This window comes from Alligator sinensis, unplaced genomic scaffold (assembly GCF_000455745.1).
Source record: "Alligator sinensis unplaced genomic scaffold, ASM45574v1 scaffold391_1, whole genome shotgun sequence".
NCBI lineage: Eukaryota > Metazoa > Chordata > Crocodylia > Alligatoridae > Alligator > Alligator sinensis.
The window spans coordinates 3,884,614-3,900,075 of NW_005841889.1; the positions used below are offsets into that span (position 1 = coordinate 3,884,614).

Below are 15,462 nucleotides of genomic sequence, written 5' to 3' on the forward strand. Positions count from 1 at the left end.
GGCCCAACCCTTGTGTACATGCCATAGGGGTTTACTTCAGTTTAAATTGAAGCAGTGTTTTTAAAAAGCCACTGCTTCAATTTAGGGAAAAGTAAACTGAAGTAAATCCCCGTGGCATGTACAAGCAGCCTAAATCACACATTGTTTGTGTGGTTATGAATGTGGTTTACAGTAAAGTAAATACAGTATTTTTGATGGGGTAAGGATTACTAAGAGGGAGGAAAGAGAAGGAAGGAAGAAAAATGGTTTCCTCTTCTACTTCTCTTTCAATATTATTTATAGAGTACATTTCCAAATGCCTAAAGCTGCATAACATTTCTCTAGCAGGCAAGTTATTTTTATATTAAGTGACTACAGATGCAAATTTTAGATGGCTCTGCTTGCTACATTCAGCATGAGGACCCTGTTTACTCGGTGTTTATGCCCAGGCTATTTTAATAAATAAAATGCCTAGAACAAATACCAGAAAGGAACACACAATAGGAAACTAATATGTCAGTATTTTGGCTTATGCAAAATCAAACAAAATTGGATAAAATTCAGGTCTTCTCATCACTGGCAGTGAGATAGTGTATAAAGATCAGATCAAAAATAAAGACAGCTCTGCTTCCTCTTCCCACCAAGAGAATTTAGCTTTCTTAGAAGCATTGGCAAGGGGCTAGAAGACGCAAACAAAGCTGTTGCACAAAGACTGTAGTGGTTCCCCGAAACCCATAAACTGAGACAGCTAGAACAGGATACATCATTCTGGTGCTATGGCTTCTGGCCTTCAGGTCCAGTCAGACTTCACCCTTCAATATTCCTGTACCTCCTAAGATAACTTCAGGAGGAAGTATGCAGTCTCAACCTACCCAGAGTACTTAGAGATGTATGTAGTACATCCTGATACCAGGAAACGCTATTGTAGTCTCTGTAATTGACACACAGTGCCTCCTGTTTTAATATGCACTCAATAGTAATGAGTATTAAAATCATCAGGGTAAAGCAAAACAAGCCTGAATCACAACAATCACAGCGTTGCTCCAGTGTCATTCCAAATGCCTTAATGATCATAGCTGGTGAGAACTTGTCAGCAAAAAAAGGGCATCTGGTCCAGCAAAAGTATACTGAGTGAGTAGGACTTCTCTCACCATGGATTTGACCCCCCTCATGAAGTGATGGAGAAATTGGTGACTTAATTCAGCATGCAATTTAACCTGGAAACTTACAGATGCCAGGTCCCACTTGGAACTTTTGAAGCATTTTTAAAATTGATCAGGGTAGCATATTTGGAAAATCCAACAGTGTCCTGCTCTGTGTGGAGTCCAGCAGAATTCCTCAAGTGTACTGCAGTTAACTAGCTGATCCATAGGCAGACCTAAAGAAATACCTAGCTGATTTTAATTACAATCCTAAATGCCAGTACACGCAAGCAAACTTTTGAGCAGTGTGGATCAGAATTTCAGATTTTCCTGAATTTTTTGCATCTAATTCAGTAGATATAGTGACTGGCATCACATCTGTGTCTCTACCTGCCAAAGATACTGATATAAGCTGTTATGATGTAACCATTGCTTACCCTGTAGTGATACAAGTGTAGAAAAACTGCCGCAATGTTAACCCTGTTTCATTTGGGTTAGGTTATCACTAGGGCTGCGCTAAAAAGCCCCGTTTTGTTTTGACTTCCGTTTTGCCATTTCAAAGGGACGGTGTGTCGTTTCATTTTGAAGCACTGTTCTGTTTCATTTCGTCAAAACTGTTAGGGTGTTTCAATGTGTTTTGATGTTTTGCCTATAGGCTATAATGGGGAATCATGAAAATGCCTATAACTTTGTCATTTCTTGCCTGATTCAGATGACAATTGTAGGGATGGTAGCCCCTTCTGAGGGCATGAGGCCTGCCACGCTTCAAGGAGATAGGTGCAGGGGTTTCTGGGAAATAGCACCTCAAATGGCTAAAAGCAAAACTCATGTCACTAGCCAGCAGCGGTAGCCTCCTGTCATCCCGCATGCAGATCTGGGGCCCCTAAGCTGGAAAAGATGCAATAATTATGAAGCAGGCATACTTCGTAAAGTATTAAATCAGTCATTGTCTTCTAGAAAGCACAACAAAGGTGGTAGAAAGGTCCTCAGAATATTTGTATACCTCGGTTGTGACCTTTACAAAATAGTTGTGTATAGTTATTTTGGGGGCGTTGGGCAGTGTTGTGTCCAGCTACATGGTTATAACCTGCAAGAAGCTGCTGTGCCTAAATTGAGGAAGATGAAGAAGGATAGAAGCACACACAGCAAGGTAAAACCAGATTTCTCAGCATCTCAAAAGAGCTGCACCACAACTAACAATAATCCTTTCACCAAGTTCTAATTCTGATACTTTGAGATAAATGCAGCCAGCAAGACTGTATGTAATAGTGCTATCTTATGACTTCCAGTAATGCTATATCATTTTTTGCTTGTTGGAACAGTTTAGTAAATTGTAGATTGAAGTGAACTATGTTCATGGTACATTGGCTGTCAGTCACTTGGAACATTCTGGCTTGTTTGAAAACACCATTTTTAGGATGTTAAAATATGTGCTTAATAACAGTTTTAAAATAATTCTGTCTTCTGTCCTCTGTTCATCTGTTTGTTAATTTTTCTTTTCTATGCGTCTTTAATAGTTTTGGCAGCATTATAACTATAAAAGAATCAAGAAACCTGAAAAAACATGGTTCATGCCATTTATTTTTTATTGCTCTTTCTGCATAACTTATTTCAAACCCACTATACAGATATGAATATTTTTAATATTGTATTGCACACAGTCAGACTCAAACTGCGCATTAAGGATAAATGAAACCAAGAGAAGGCATAATATATTTCTGCACTGTCTAAAGTTTCAAGTTTTGTTTTGGAATAAAAGTTTCCAGCCCTAAAAGTAAAATATCCAATCTGCAACATTACTCTTTTTGGCATAAAGGCAAATTCTAGAACCCCCTCCCCCTTCCACATACCTCTCCCATACACACCCCCAAATCTCCCCCTCCCCCCTCCACGCACACTGTTGCATGTGCATTCCTACTTGCTTCTTGTCCTTCCTTAAAATCATTTGAACTAGTTTTCAAAATGTGACCTGTTCCCTCTAGAGGTGACATTTCCAAACTAAAAGAAACCTCAGTATCTTTTGGTGTTCAAGAATAGGTGTTGGCATGGAAGAATCACTGCAGGCATTTATAAATTGCGTGTGAAATGAAAAAAATACAATCTTGGTAACCCAGTCTAAAGGGAGACTAGACAGTGTGTCCTGTTCAATAATCGTTCCTAGGTGTTTGCTCTATTATTAAGCACATAATTCTCAGGAATCCCAGTTGTCCTCTGTTTAAGAAAGAAAACCCTTTCTCTCATCCTACTGAGCAAACTCCAGATATTTTCAATGAGATTGAACTACTTAGTGCCAACTTTTTTTAAAAAGACTGCAGATTAATCAGTGGTAAAGAACATGGCTAGGAGGAGTGAATGAAGTTAAAATAAGATTGAGATGAGGATTTGTATGCATTAGTGAGGCACGAATCCCAGAAGAGGAAGCATGGAGGAAGGGGGAAATTGCTAAAAGGAGCTGCTGTTCTGGCTTTCTTGTGATGCTAAGTTCTCTCATATATTCTGAGACATCTGCATGGCCCATCCTCTTAGTAACTTAGCTGGTACATCCTCAGGGATCCACGTTTGTTCCACATAAAACTTTTTTATTTTAACTTTCCAAAGTATCTTGTCCTTAGAAAGAGTTTGAGGGTAAAATAATGCCTCCCCTGTGCTGCCAGTTGATATGAATGATTTTAGTCTAACAGTAGCTGCTTAACAGTGAAGAGGCCAAACCACTTTTCCTCACCTTCATTTCCTATCTGTTTAATGCTCAGGGCTTACTCTAGCAAGGATCAGTCGGGATGGGGTAGGGTGTTGCTCACCCTGTTGTTCAAGGCATTGGCCACTGGAGGGAGCAAGACCAGCATCGGAGCTGAATTTCTTTTGCCATGGGTGGGTTGAAACATAACTGATTCCATGGTGCACTTGTAGTTCAAAAATATGACGCTGCATTCCTCAGTTAGGAGTTTATAAGCTTAATAGCTATGCTTTTTTATTTTTCTTTTTGTAGGTTAATTCAGTAAGAACAGGAATGGGGAAAAAGTGCGTTGTTCCAGTGTCTTGTCCCATGTCAGCTGCATTAACTCCTGGAGTTTCACCATCCATGCCAGTGCCTATGCCAGGTACTACTCTTTCTGGCACAGTAACACCTTATGTGATGCCTCTTTATCAATATGGAGGAGTTTTCCCTCCCCCAGTTTATGGAATACAGTGGTCGGGCACAACAGCACAACCTGGGATTGTAGGTGGTCAGAGCATTGCACAGTTCTCGGCTCTTGGCAAAACTGGCTTGCAGATGTATCCAGTGTCCCTGCAGCAACCTGCTGCCAGTCCACCTGGCCCTAACATGAGAATGACATAGCTTTGTTGCCTTTTGATAGCTAACAATGATGTCAAAATTGTAATGCAGAGTGTTTGAGCCTATAGATGCCATATGTGTTTGAAGAGGTATGGTTCTACTGCTGGCACCCAGTTCAGGCCTAATAGCGTACACAGCCATATACTGCATCAAGCAATCACTGTGAAATGTTTTCACAAAAGGTAGTTTGTTTGTTATGGCAATATTTGCTTATATTTCATTGCTGAAGACACTTTATTATGTTGTGTTCTGGTGATTTACACTTGCAATCTTTAAAGTTAATGTACTTGAATTGATGATCAGAAAATTGTACTAACCCCTGCAGGAGTACAGTGCCTTGAATTTAAGCTTTTCAGTTCCAGCTGGAAAGAGATGTACAAATATTTGAAAGGTGTATTTTATTTACAATCTGCTTGTGAGTTAAATTTTTTTTATTTGCAAAAATCCTGAAAGTTTACAATTGAAGCTCTCTACCAGTTTTGTTTTTCATTTTCTACTGTAAATGCTTTTATTTTAATTGGTGGGGTGAATTTGGATTTTTGAGGCTTTTAAAAAGTTAGCAAGGGGGGGAGGATTCAATGGGGACTCTGATCTCAAGTTTATTTGCATTTGTACAGTGACTAATGAAATGTGCATTTTAAAATAGGAGCATTTACAGGAGCAAGGAAAGTAAGTTGTATATAAGAACAGTAATAGCTTTGGGCAGTGCAATTCATTCTGTTATGCAGTTGTTGGTAAAGTTGTTGCAGGTGACAACTTTTATTTTTGTAACAGGGAACTGGCAGACAAATACTACTTTTAGTTCAACAGCAAATGGATTACATTTTCTTTCTGTTGATGGGCTTGTGTAGTTCAGTTAAATTACAAATCCATGCATGTTTCATAAGTGAAAAATCTAACTGAAGTCTTGATTATAGGAGAACCCATCTCCAGGTTACTGTAAGAACTATGTAAGTACAGTACTTGCATGTATGCTGCCTTCCATTCTGTCGGTGATACTGGTTAAGAATGGTGTTGTCACTGAAGTGATAAGTGTGCACACTGAAATGGAATAAAATGTGAAATTCTTTCTTTTTTTCTTCCTTGACCAATGAATCCTTCAGTTCTGGTGTCTGACCACATCTTGTTTGAATTTTTTTAAATTTTAATTAAGTTTGCACTGTAGGTAGCATGGACACCTCTTCTGTTTGAAAGTTGCTTTTTTGTCCATTTTACTGTGCATAGAATCTACATCTTCACCTCTCAGTCTAAAGGCACGAGGTAACCACTGTAACTGATTTGCTGATGGTAAGTTTCATTTTACTAGAAAGCACTAAGGGAAACCATTATGGGCACTGGTAACAAAACATTACAAGGTCAAATTTGAAGGCACATTGCTCTATATCTCTTTACTGCAATGACATTTTATACTATCTGCTGAAGGGCAGAGATGTCTTGTGCTGCCAGGCTGTGAATTGTTTAGTTCTATTGTACTTTGAGCATTATAACTGTCTAAATTATTTTGTTTGTACCCTTTGAATATATTATTCCATCAATTCAGTTAGAATTGAATTTTATAGACAATTTTGCAGAGTCTTCTGCCTGGGCAAGATACTTACTGTAGTAAGAGATTTCTGTTCTCTGTAACATGTATCTTTAATTTGTTGGGTTTTTTGTTTGTTTTTTTTTAGATTTATGTCTGTATGCTTCATGAGCAAACATGGAAAATATGTTCTCACACCATTTCTCCTTCAGCTTGCACTGAATCTTACAGTTTGTCGCTATTGCCTGTTGTATAGTCCATCCCTTGTATACTGACAAAGTCAGTGGCACTAAGAACCCCAAGAGATTGTATATATTAAAGAAAAATAAACATTTTGTGCTTGAAAACTGTGTGAGAAACCTAGTGTTTTCCTACAACTTTGGATTTTGTTGTTCTCTAGCTGTACCAGGGAACTCTTCCAAGGTGTTAGTGTTTTTTCTCCCTAGTCCTGTCCCTTTGCTTACTTTGAAGGAGCAAACGCAGCCTTCACTGGTTCTCATCTGCTGCCTGTAACTGACACTACCCAAAACCTGCAGCAGACGGGAGACTACATTCAAGAAGTCTGCATAGTGCACACAGCTCTGCACTCCTGTTTGATATGTCTGACTTGCTTCAGTGTTTCTGGTGTTATATTGTACAAGACTATGGACATGTAGCCACGTGAAGCCTTGAGTTGGTTGTCATAAGTGAAAATGTACCACCAGCAATACTGAGGAGAACCAAGAGGACACAAGAGCTTTGGTGTATGATGGAAAGTGGTGATTTAATTTGCGGGAACCTCTCATGATAGTGTACCAAGCATCCCCTTTTAACTCTCAAGCCTTGCATGACTAGACAGACAAAAATCAGTACGGATACTTGAAGCTGTAACTATGCAGTAAGCATGGGGTCAGGAGACTCGTGCTCTGTAGATGTAGAAGAAGGGGAGGAACTCTAGAGCTTTTGGTTTTCCTATCTTTCTCCTGCCTTCCAAATTCTGTTTCGTTTCATATGCATACATAGCAACCCTCTATACACCATCGCTTTCTCCTTTCAACACTAGAGAAAAGGAATGCTTGCTGCACATCTCCTGTGTGTTCAAAAAGAGCCAGCAATACAATATTTATAAATATCATTTGATCCAAATAAATTAATGTAGCCATCGAAATAGAATTTTGAGTCTGTGGCATATGCTGTAGCACTGCTTCCTGCACACACTTAAAAATGGGGGTTGTGGTGGATCTTTCTGAAATATTGTACTTGAGAGAAGACTAGAGCTCAAGACTTGAGTTGATTTTTTTTTTTTTTTTTTTTTTTTTTTAATATATCTCTTTATTTTGATTTGCAGGTAGTCACCCCAGATTGAGATCTTTCTCACTGCTATGGGCAGCTATTTCTGGTCATGCTGAGCAGTCCTGTGGTTTAAGCAGTAAATAAATAAATCAAGTGAAGACCTGCAATTAAGTGAAACTACTTAGAGTAAAAAGTGTGAGCAAGTGTGCAGAATCAGGCTACTATCAGTATGTTCACAGCTTTTAAAGACAAGGAGAACTTTAGGATCATAGGAAAGCAGGGCTGAAAGGGACCTCACAATGTCCCTACTTTCCTATGATCTTAAAGTCCTTCTTGCCTTTAAAAGTCATGAACTTACTGATAATAGCCTGATTCTGCTACACTTGCTCACACCTAGCTATGGAGTTTCAGTTAATTTAATTTCTTTGTTTTAAGTACATTCTACACGAATATTGAATGCTGGCCATGTTCTTTGTGCATGTGTCATACCCAACTAGGAACTTCTCCAAAATCTCTTTATTAGTTCAAGTTTCTCACAACAGTTAATTACGGGTAATGGGGGAGAATTAAATGAATATTCCTCATGTTATCTGGTTAGCTGTATGTATTTATGTAAAGCCTGTGCATGTAATTGGTGGGAAAGGTTGCAACACCCATAACTGAGACATGATACAAGCCTGGCTGCAGTTGCTTATAACTTTTTCCTGTTTTTACCAGTTCAATCTGAAGTTTTCCCTGTCTACGATTAAATTCTTGTCAGATTTCACACAAAACAGGTTAACTATTTTGAAGAACAAGGTTAGTGGAATATTTGTAGGGGGATCGTGCGTTTGAGCTGCTCAAATAATTGGCGTATCTCCATCATCTGGAGCAGGCACTCTGGATTTGACAGAGTGCTTGCTCTGATGTCAGGGATTTGCAGTTTGCCAAATCTTGCCAGATTATGAGCCCCTGGAGAATCTCCATTCACATGTTAAGCAGAGACTTGTTGGCATTGGGCAGCTAAATTCTCAGAAGTTTATCAGTACTGAATATTCTCTATCCCCTCAGAACTGCTCTGTGATGACCACTCTGTGTGTGGACATCCCCATAGAGCGAGTGAGGATTGATTGGTTGCAGGAAACTTCTGCTCAGCTTTTGCAATTGCTCCTCTGTGATGTTGGGAGCCATCTTGTCCCGGGCATCAGCTGAAAGGTAGAAGACATTCTCCCATGATTAGACAACCAGGAGCAGGAGGGAGGAGGAACTATTACAAATGGGGAGATACAGAAGAGAGAAAGATAGAGGCTCCATCAGACAAGGTAGAAATAGGTGTTCAAAGGGGGCCTGCAGCAGGGAACTAGTGAGCAGAGCAGAAGTTGAGTGGTGTGACTATGTGAGGGGTGGGGGCAGAGGCAAGAGAGGGAAGAAAATAGAAGGCTAGCAACAAGAAAGCTTTAGGGACCTGAGCTAGAGAAGGAAGGATAGGAGCAAAAGAAGACAGAGGCTGTGAAGGGGGATGGCAGAAGGGTCTGTAAGCATTAGACAGGACTTAAGACTGAACCTATTCCTGCTCAATTCCAGCATTCCTTTGCTGTCAGCACTAGCACTGAAATCTTCTGGCAAACTGTTCAAGTTGCATCTGGATACTTATCTTGCTGGAGTCATCTGACCCCAGCTGAGTTCCTGCCCCTTAGGCAGGGGGCTGGACCCGATGATCTCGTGAGGTCCATTCCAGCCCTAATGTCTCTTGAATCTGTGTCCTTCCCCCCCTCCACAAACCCTTTTAGTGGCAGATCCACGTAGAACCCTACCAATTATATTGTGTTGGGAGGAGGACAGTATTGTGGATGTGAGGTTCCCAGCCCTTCTGAGGACTTGCAAGAGGAGCCGATAGGAATCCCAGTGGTAGATTTTTTTTCTTCAGTTTTTAGCCTTTTAAAACAAAAACATTCTTTTCACATACGTTTCAGGTCACACCATTAGGCCCTCAACAGTTAGAAGACTGTGTCACCTTAATTTGGCCTGCCCATGATGCATGCATTGAGTTGTACTTCATTGCACCATTCCCTAGCTTTTTCAGGGCCAGTACTGCTTTTAGGGCTCAAGACGGGCCTGCTTTGGGAATGAATGAGGACTGAGCAGGGCAGCAAGACAGTGCTGTAGGATCCCAGTCTCATTTGTTGCAGAAGTTGGACCGTGTTGCAGGAATGAGGCTGTGGGATAAGAAAAAAGAAAGGGTTTTATGAGACAGATGAATGGTAACAGAGAGCTGGACTTGTGCAGCACAGTAAGTACTAGAGTGCCACTTGATTAGAAATAGATGTGTTTGCATTCCTTCACTGTGTACTGTGTGGTTTCTTGTACTTCCCTAAAGCATCTTGTGCTGGCTGCTGTCAGAGTCTAGATACTGCTCTAAATGGCCAGCTTGGCAATCTGTTCCTACATAATACTAGTACTTTGCCACACTGTCCCTAGGATTGAGTCCAGGTAAAACAGCTGCTAATGTTGCTGACTTCTATTTTGAGATAAGAGCGTTAGTCCCCAAGTCTACCAAACGGGAGATTACATTGCTTCACCAGGTAGTTTCAAAGATTTCCCCACCTCCCCCCAGCATAGTATCCTCAATTGAGAAAATGAAAGTAAGCATTAAAACTGCTAAACAAATTCATGGACACAGAACAGAATCGACCAATAAAGCATGTGTACTGTTGCAGTCGAATTAGTGACAGTCCTTCCCAGTTTTTTGGGAGGTGGCCTGTGGGGGATTCTAATTGGATGTCTGTTTTGTAGTGTATTGGGTATGGTGGGACTTCTTCCTCCTCAAAATAAGCAGGGGTTTCAAGTTGTGTTCAGGAGGTTCAGATGCCAGTTGGGCAGATTAGTATAAACATGGCAAAAATCTGTTGAGTACCTGGCTCCTTGCCAGCCAACTACCACCTCTCAGTTGGGTACATCTTTTGGAGCCATTGGCTTTGAGGCAGATTTTACAAACTAAATGCATTAAGGCAGAGTCCCCAGTAATAATAATTTGTACAGTTTCTTGCATCCTCTTGACTCCTCTTCTTTCCCCTTCATTCTCATATTTATGGCTACATTTGTAGAATATGATACAAGGTACTTGAGAGAGAGAGAGAGAGAGAGAGAGAGAGAGAGAGAGATGGGGATGAATTGTGTAGCAAGCCTTTTACATAGGAGGGAAACAAAAATGTTTTACTGGTCACCAATGAATATATGTCTTGCTGTGCATGTGAAATAATGCCAACCAGATGGGGGTGGGTTGGCTTGGTACTAGCATTTTTCTTGTACGTCTTTGGCAGAGATGGTCAGCCTGTGGCAGGCATGCCGCAAGTGGTACTGTACCTGGCAAGCCAGGGAGGGGACATGCAGCACAGCGGCACATAGGACAAAGAACAGAAAGCAGAGCCGTGGATTGAATAGGGAACAAACAGCAGATTGGGCAGGTGAAGAGGCTTAGAGTAGCACTCGGGGAGGGTGCTGGGCTAATTTTCTGCTAAACAGGCTGCCCACCCCCTTCCCCCTGATTTATGGAATTGTTTCTTAGTATGCTTTTCTGGAGAGAGGGGTTATATTCTGACTCGGTCCTGTAATTTTGAAACCAGATTATTATGGAACTCCCTGGGCTCCCTCTGATTGAGGATTAGCACAAGGTTCTTGGTACTCTTGCTTCTTCTGGGATTGCTCCTGGATGGACTTGAGTCAATCAGCCTCCTCTCCTGGGACTGACTACCAAATAGCCCATATGTGCTACTTCATGTAACTGTTGAATTGATGTTTGTCAAGAACAGTTACCTTCGATGGCTACTTTTCAGTGGTGCAGTTGCTACCCTCTTCCACCTCTTTAATCTGCTTCACTCTGTTATCTCCTCTGTGTGCGGAGGGCAATTAGCACCTGCTTTTCAGTTTCAAGAAACTAGGTTTTAGGCCCACATTTATTCATTTTCTTACTAATGCAGATTGAATAATCAGGCTTGAAAAATCAGGAAAGCTGGTGTCAGGGTAGTAAATTTTGTCAGCAAGGAATTTTGTAACTCCAAGGGACTTGGATGTACTATGGAGTCAAGGTGCTATTGGTAAATAAAGCCATTTTAAATAATTGTCTGGGATTCAGTCTTGGCTGTCTTAACAGATCTGGCATTTTATAGCATTAGATAATCACCTGGCATCATTTTATGAATTAGCTGGTCCACCTTTCTTTTTCCAGTGTGCCAGCTATCATGTATTGGAGGTGTAGTTGCTATCAGCTTTCTGATCCAGTGTAGAGCTTTTTTCCCTGAAGTGACTTACAGACTAGAAGCATTTTAAAGCATTTGGAACATTTTATATGCAAAACATCATCAAGCTTTAGGTTTACTGTAATAACTGTGCAAACACTGTGCATGTCAGAGAATCTTCTAGCAGTGTTTGGTTAATCTCTGCTCTAACAGTGAAATCCCCATGATAGGTGGTTGGTGATTTCAGTCCTGGTAAGTGAGAAGAACTTGGATTCATTTACCTTGATGTGCTGCCAGTTTATGGATTTGCTGGCACACATCCAACCTGTTACAGCCCTTTCCAGTGCATGACTACAGTATGTTGGAGTGATCCCATGATGCGTAAGGAATGTCCAGGGTAGATTTCTACTGTGTGAGAAGAACAAGTTGTCATGTCTTGCTCTTCAGCATTAGAAACTTATTTCAAGCTGTTTGATCAGCCGCATAATATTGGGCATTGGCTAAAATGCATCATGATTCAGGGCAATAAAGAGGATTTTGAGTAGCATAATCTTGCTGTTAGATGCAAAGAAACTTATCACAGTGTGGATCATGCCTTTAGCATCATTTAGGTGCAAGCACAAAGGCCCAGCACTTGGTTTCATTGAGGCTCTGCTTTAGGAGTTTAGGCTTAACAAACTGGTTTAAAACGGGCGATGTTTTCTTGCTCAAGCAAAAAGGGTATTAAGGCTGCCTGCAAGCACAAAAAGAGTGTGTTTTATTTACTTAGCTCTTTTATGGTAAAGTTTCCATCTGCCTTTTAAGTTAGACAGAGACCAGCACAGTAGCATGCCAGAAGTGGTAACATGCTCTGTATTTGGTGTGCTATTGCATAGCATTTTCTGTTTAAAGAACAATGGGAAGCAGGTAAATTGCAGTACTGACTAAAGCTTTCCCTTGCATGTGGACCCACAAGGTGCCTTCATCTTCCATCTTGACTGCATCATGGAAGTCGGTGGGAAATCATGGCGAATTTATCTTGTATTATATTACAACGCATGTCTAAAACAGTTAAAGCATTTTATAAGACTATTGGAATGCTGGCATAGTTCAAACAGCTAACCAAATTGCCATAGGGAATGAAGAAGAGGCTACTCTGCAATGGATTGACCCAACAGGAAGTGAATGTACTGCTGCAAATCATATATGAAGCAGGGCAAATATATTCTAAGAGATTATTTAGAAATCCTGCAGCCACTTCCAGAAGCGGCATGGCTGCTTTTGCTGGTGGCTCCACTCCCTGGCCAGCGTGCTCGGCGGGGCACCAGCACTCCCACCTGACCCCCTGTCTGTCGCCTAAACAGGGAGCGTGGCCTGATGGGGTGCACCAGTGCTCTCGGGGGATCCATGTGCACCCCCTGTGCATCACCACTGGTTTACTTGATTCTTCATCCAAACTATTGGCACTTACTGAATATTGTGTGAAACATGAGCAGTACCTCCCCTATTTTTTCCTGGTAAGGACAAGGTTTTAGGTTTATTTGAGTTACCCATACCTCCAGACTGTTAATAGGAAAGTATTCAGCTGTTGCAGTCCCTAGTCTGACTCCTGCAAGGATTTCAGGCTGGCTTCAGAACTGGAAATTGTTCTTAGGCATAGGCTTCAAGTGGTGGGTAAAACAGGCAGTTGGGAGTCTGGAGACATTGTTTTTGATGTCATAACTGATTTGTTACGTAACTTTGGGCCAGTTCCATAACTTCACTGTCTCTCAATTTTTGTAAAATGGAGATGACAATGTTCATGCATATTTCAGTAAAGCACTATGGACTGGGAATAATGGCTGAGAAGCACTAAGTGATGTCCTTTATGATAGGCTATTGTTTGAGAGCTGTGGGGGATCTAGGTAGTTGCAGAACTGACTTTAGTCAAAGGCTAATGGTCACAGTCAAGACATGATGCTACTAACTTTTAAGTGGGTGAACCACATGAGCAGGCAGGTCAGGGTAGCTGGTGTGGGGAAAGAAGAAGGGTGTCATTAGATCTAATATTAAAAATTGTGGGAGTTAACAAGACCTGTATCAAACCTCATCAGCATTATATATCTGTTTAGGACAGTAGTTTTCAATTTTTTTTTTATTTTTATTTTTTTTAGACCCAACCCCACCCCCAATTAGTTCTAAGGCACCATTCAAAAAATGCCAGCTTTTAATTTCCCCTTTTTCTGACTACAGAAAAGTAATGAGCAAATCTTCTGTTGCAGAGCACTCTGAAAGACCAGACTAGGTCAGGATGTTTTAACACTATGGGTTCCTATTTGAAATATGTGGCTTTACTTTGTGAATCACATTTGTTCACCTGGAAGTGCTAATGTTGTGTGGGATTGCAAAATTCTCTAGAAAGGCTCTCAAGGCACTGCAGGGTGCTACAGCACCCTGGTTGAGGTTTGCTGGTCTAGGAGATGCTTTCCCCTTCATTGTTCTTCTTTTCTTTGCCCTAAAGAGCGTACAATCTTAAAGACTTTATTTTATGGTGAAAGAGACTACCAAACTCTGTATAAACCATACACACTCGGACCTCATAATCAGTGTGAACATCTGTGACATAGATGGGAAGACTTGAGTGCACTTTTTCTGAGGGCTGCCAGGACAATTCATCTGAGCCTGTGGCAAATGTTGTATATGTGGAAGCATGATGGGGAGGGATGGAAAATGGTGCTGTTTCTTGTGCGTTGCTCCACATTCTCCTTTTAAGTGCATGATTTGAGCTGATTTTGATGGTCATGGTTTGAAGTTATTTAAATGGGGTTCCAGGTACTGTAAAGTTGTATTTTATATGCCATCCTGCCATCTTGTGTGCAAGGGGAGGGAGTCTATACTAGTACAGTGGGTCTGTTCATCTGTTGTTTTTTGGAGCCCTGAGCTTGCACTTTCTGTACATCCCAGGCCTTAGGAAAGCATAGGCTTGATTTATTTTCTTCTAAAAAAAGTAGGGTCAGTTTGGATAGTGTTGCTAAACGTGCAGCAGCAAGAAAAACCTTGCACAGCAATGCTAATTCATCGTTTGTGAGGCAGGCTGCAATAATGTGTAGTGCACAGTGCAAGCTATTTTCTGCTGATTTGAAAGCTCTTGTGCTAACCTCAGAATCCTTTGAGCACAGCCCTGACAGTCGCATGCCCCACGTAAGTCCCTGGTTCAGTAAGAAATCTCTACATGCTGACACTAATTCTGGACACATTTCCTGGGTTCCCCCATTTATTATCTGTAGAACTGGAAATCTCCCAGCCCTTGTGATATGGAAATGTGAAGGAGACAACAGGATCAAAGTCGCACCTCAAACTTCAAGCCCTAGTTTGAATAGCTCTGCAAGGTGCCTTAGATTTACTTGAACACCCTTTTAAATCAGTGCCTTTAAACATCTTTGTATTAGGGAGTCTTTACGTGTGGCACAAATGGATGTTGTTTACCTCGCAGTTCATTTCCTGTTTTTGTAAAGCACCTAACATATCCACGGCAGATAGGAAACCTCACTAGCACATGCCTTTCTTGCCAGATGGGTCTGTAATCTTATGTGGTGGCTTATGTTTTTTAGATTCTGAAAATGAGACCATCGCTGAGTGACACGTGGCCAGCTCAGAGGCAGTGCCAAGCACACGGTCCTACTTCAGCTAAGCGGGAGGAAGAGGAAGCTGTGAAATGATGTCGTGCAAGCAATTCTGTACTATTCTGGTCCGCTCTTCACAATTTTGTAACTTCTTTCTAAGCATTTTTTATTAAGAGTTGGAAATACAGAAATGTTATGCAAAAATAAAGGAAAAATATTTTGGGGGAAACAGATTTTGGTCAAAAATGGTTCTCTTCTCTTAAGTCCTAAGAACTGAGGTGCTGGGAACAGTTTTGGGAGAGGGGGAGGTATCAGACTTATGTTTGAATTCTTTCTGGCTCATAGTTAATTGTAATTAAATTAAGTCTTTTCCAAAAGGGAACATTAAATTTGTTCAAATTCCATTAGAACCAGAATT

The 15,462-nt window shown here is 41.0% G+C and overlaps 1 protein-coding gene across 1 annotated transcript in view; it reads left to right on the plus strand.

The window, feature by feature from the left end:
* WNK2 (WNK lysine deficient protein kinase 2) overlaps positions 1 to 15,277 on the plus strand; it is a 203,770-nt gene extending 188,493 nt beyond the window's left edge. The window contains exons 29-30 of the mRNA XM_025197119.1: positions 4,108 to 4,219; positions 15,033 to 15,277. Coding sequence (XP_025052904.1) covers positions 4,108 to 4,219; positions 15,033 to 15,061 — 141 coding nt within the window. The 3' untranslated portion in view covers positions 15,062 to 15,277. The remainder of the gene's footprint in view (positions 1 to 4,107; positions 4,220 to 15,032) is intronic.
* Positions 15,278 to 15,462: the final 185 nt, after the last annotated feature.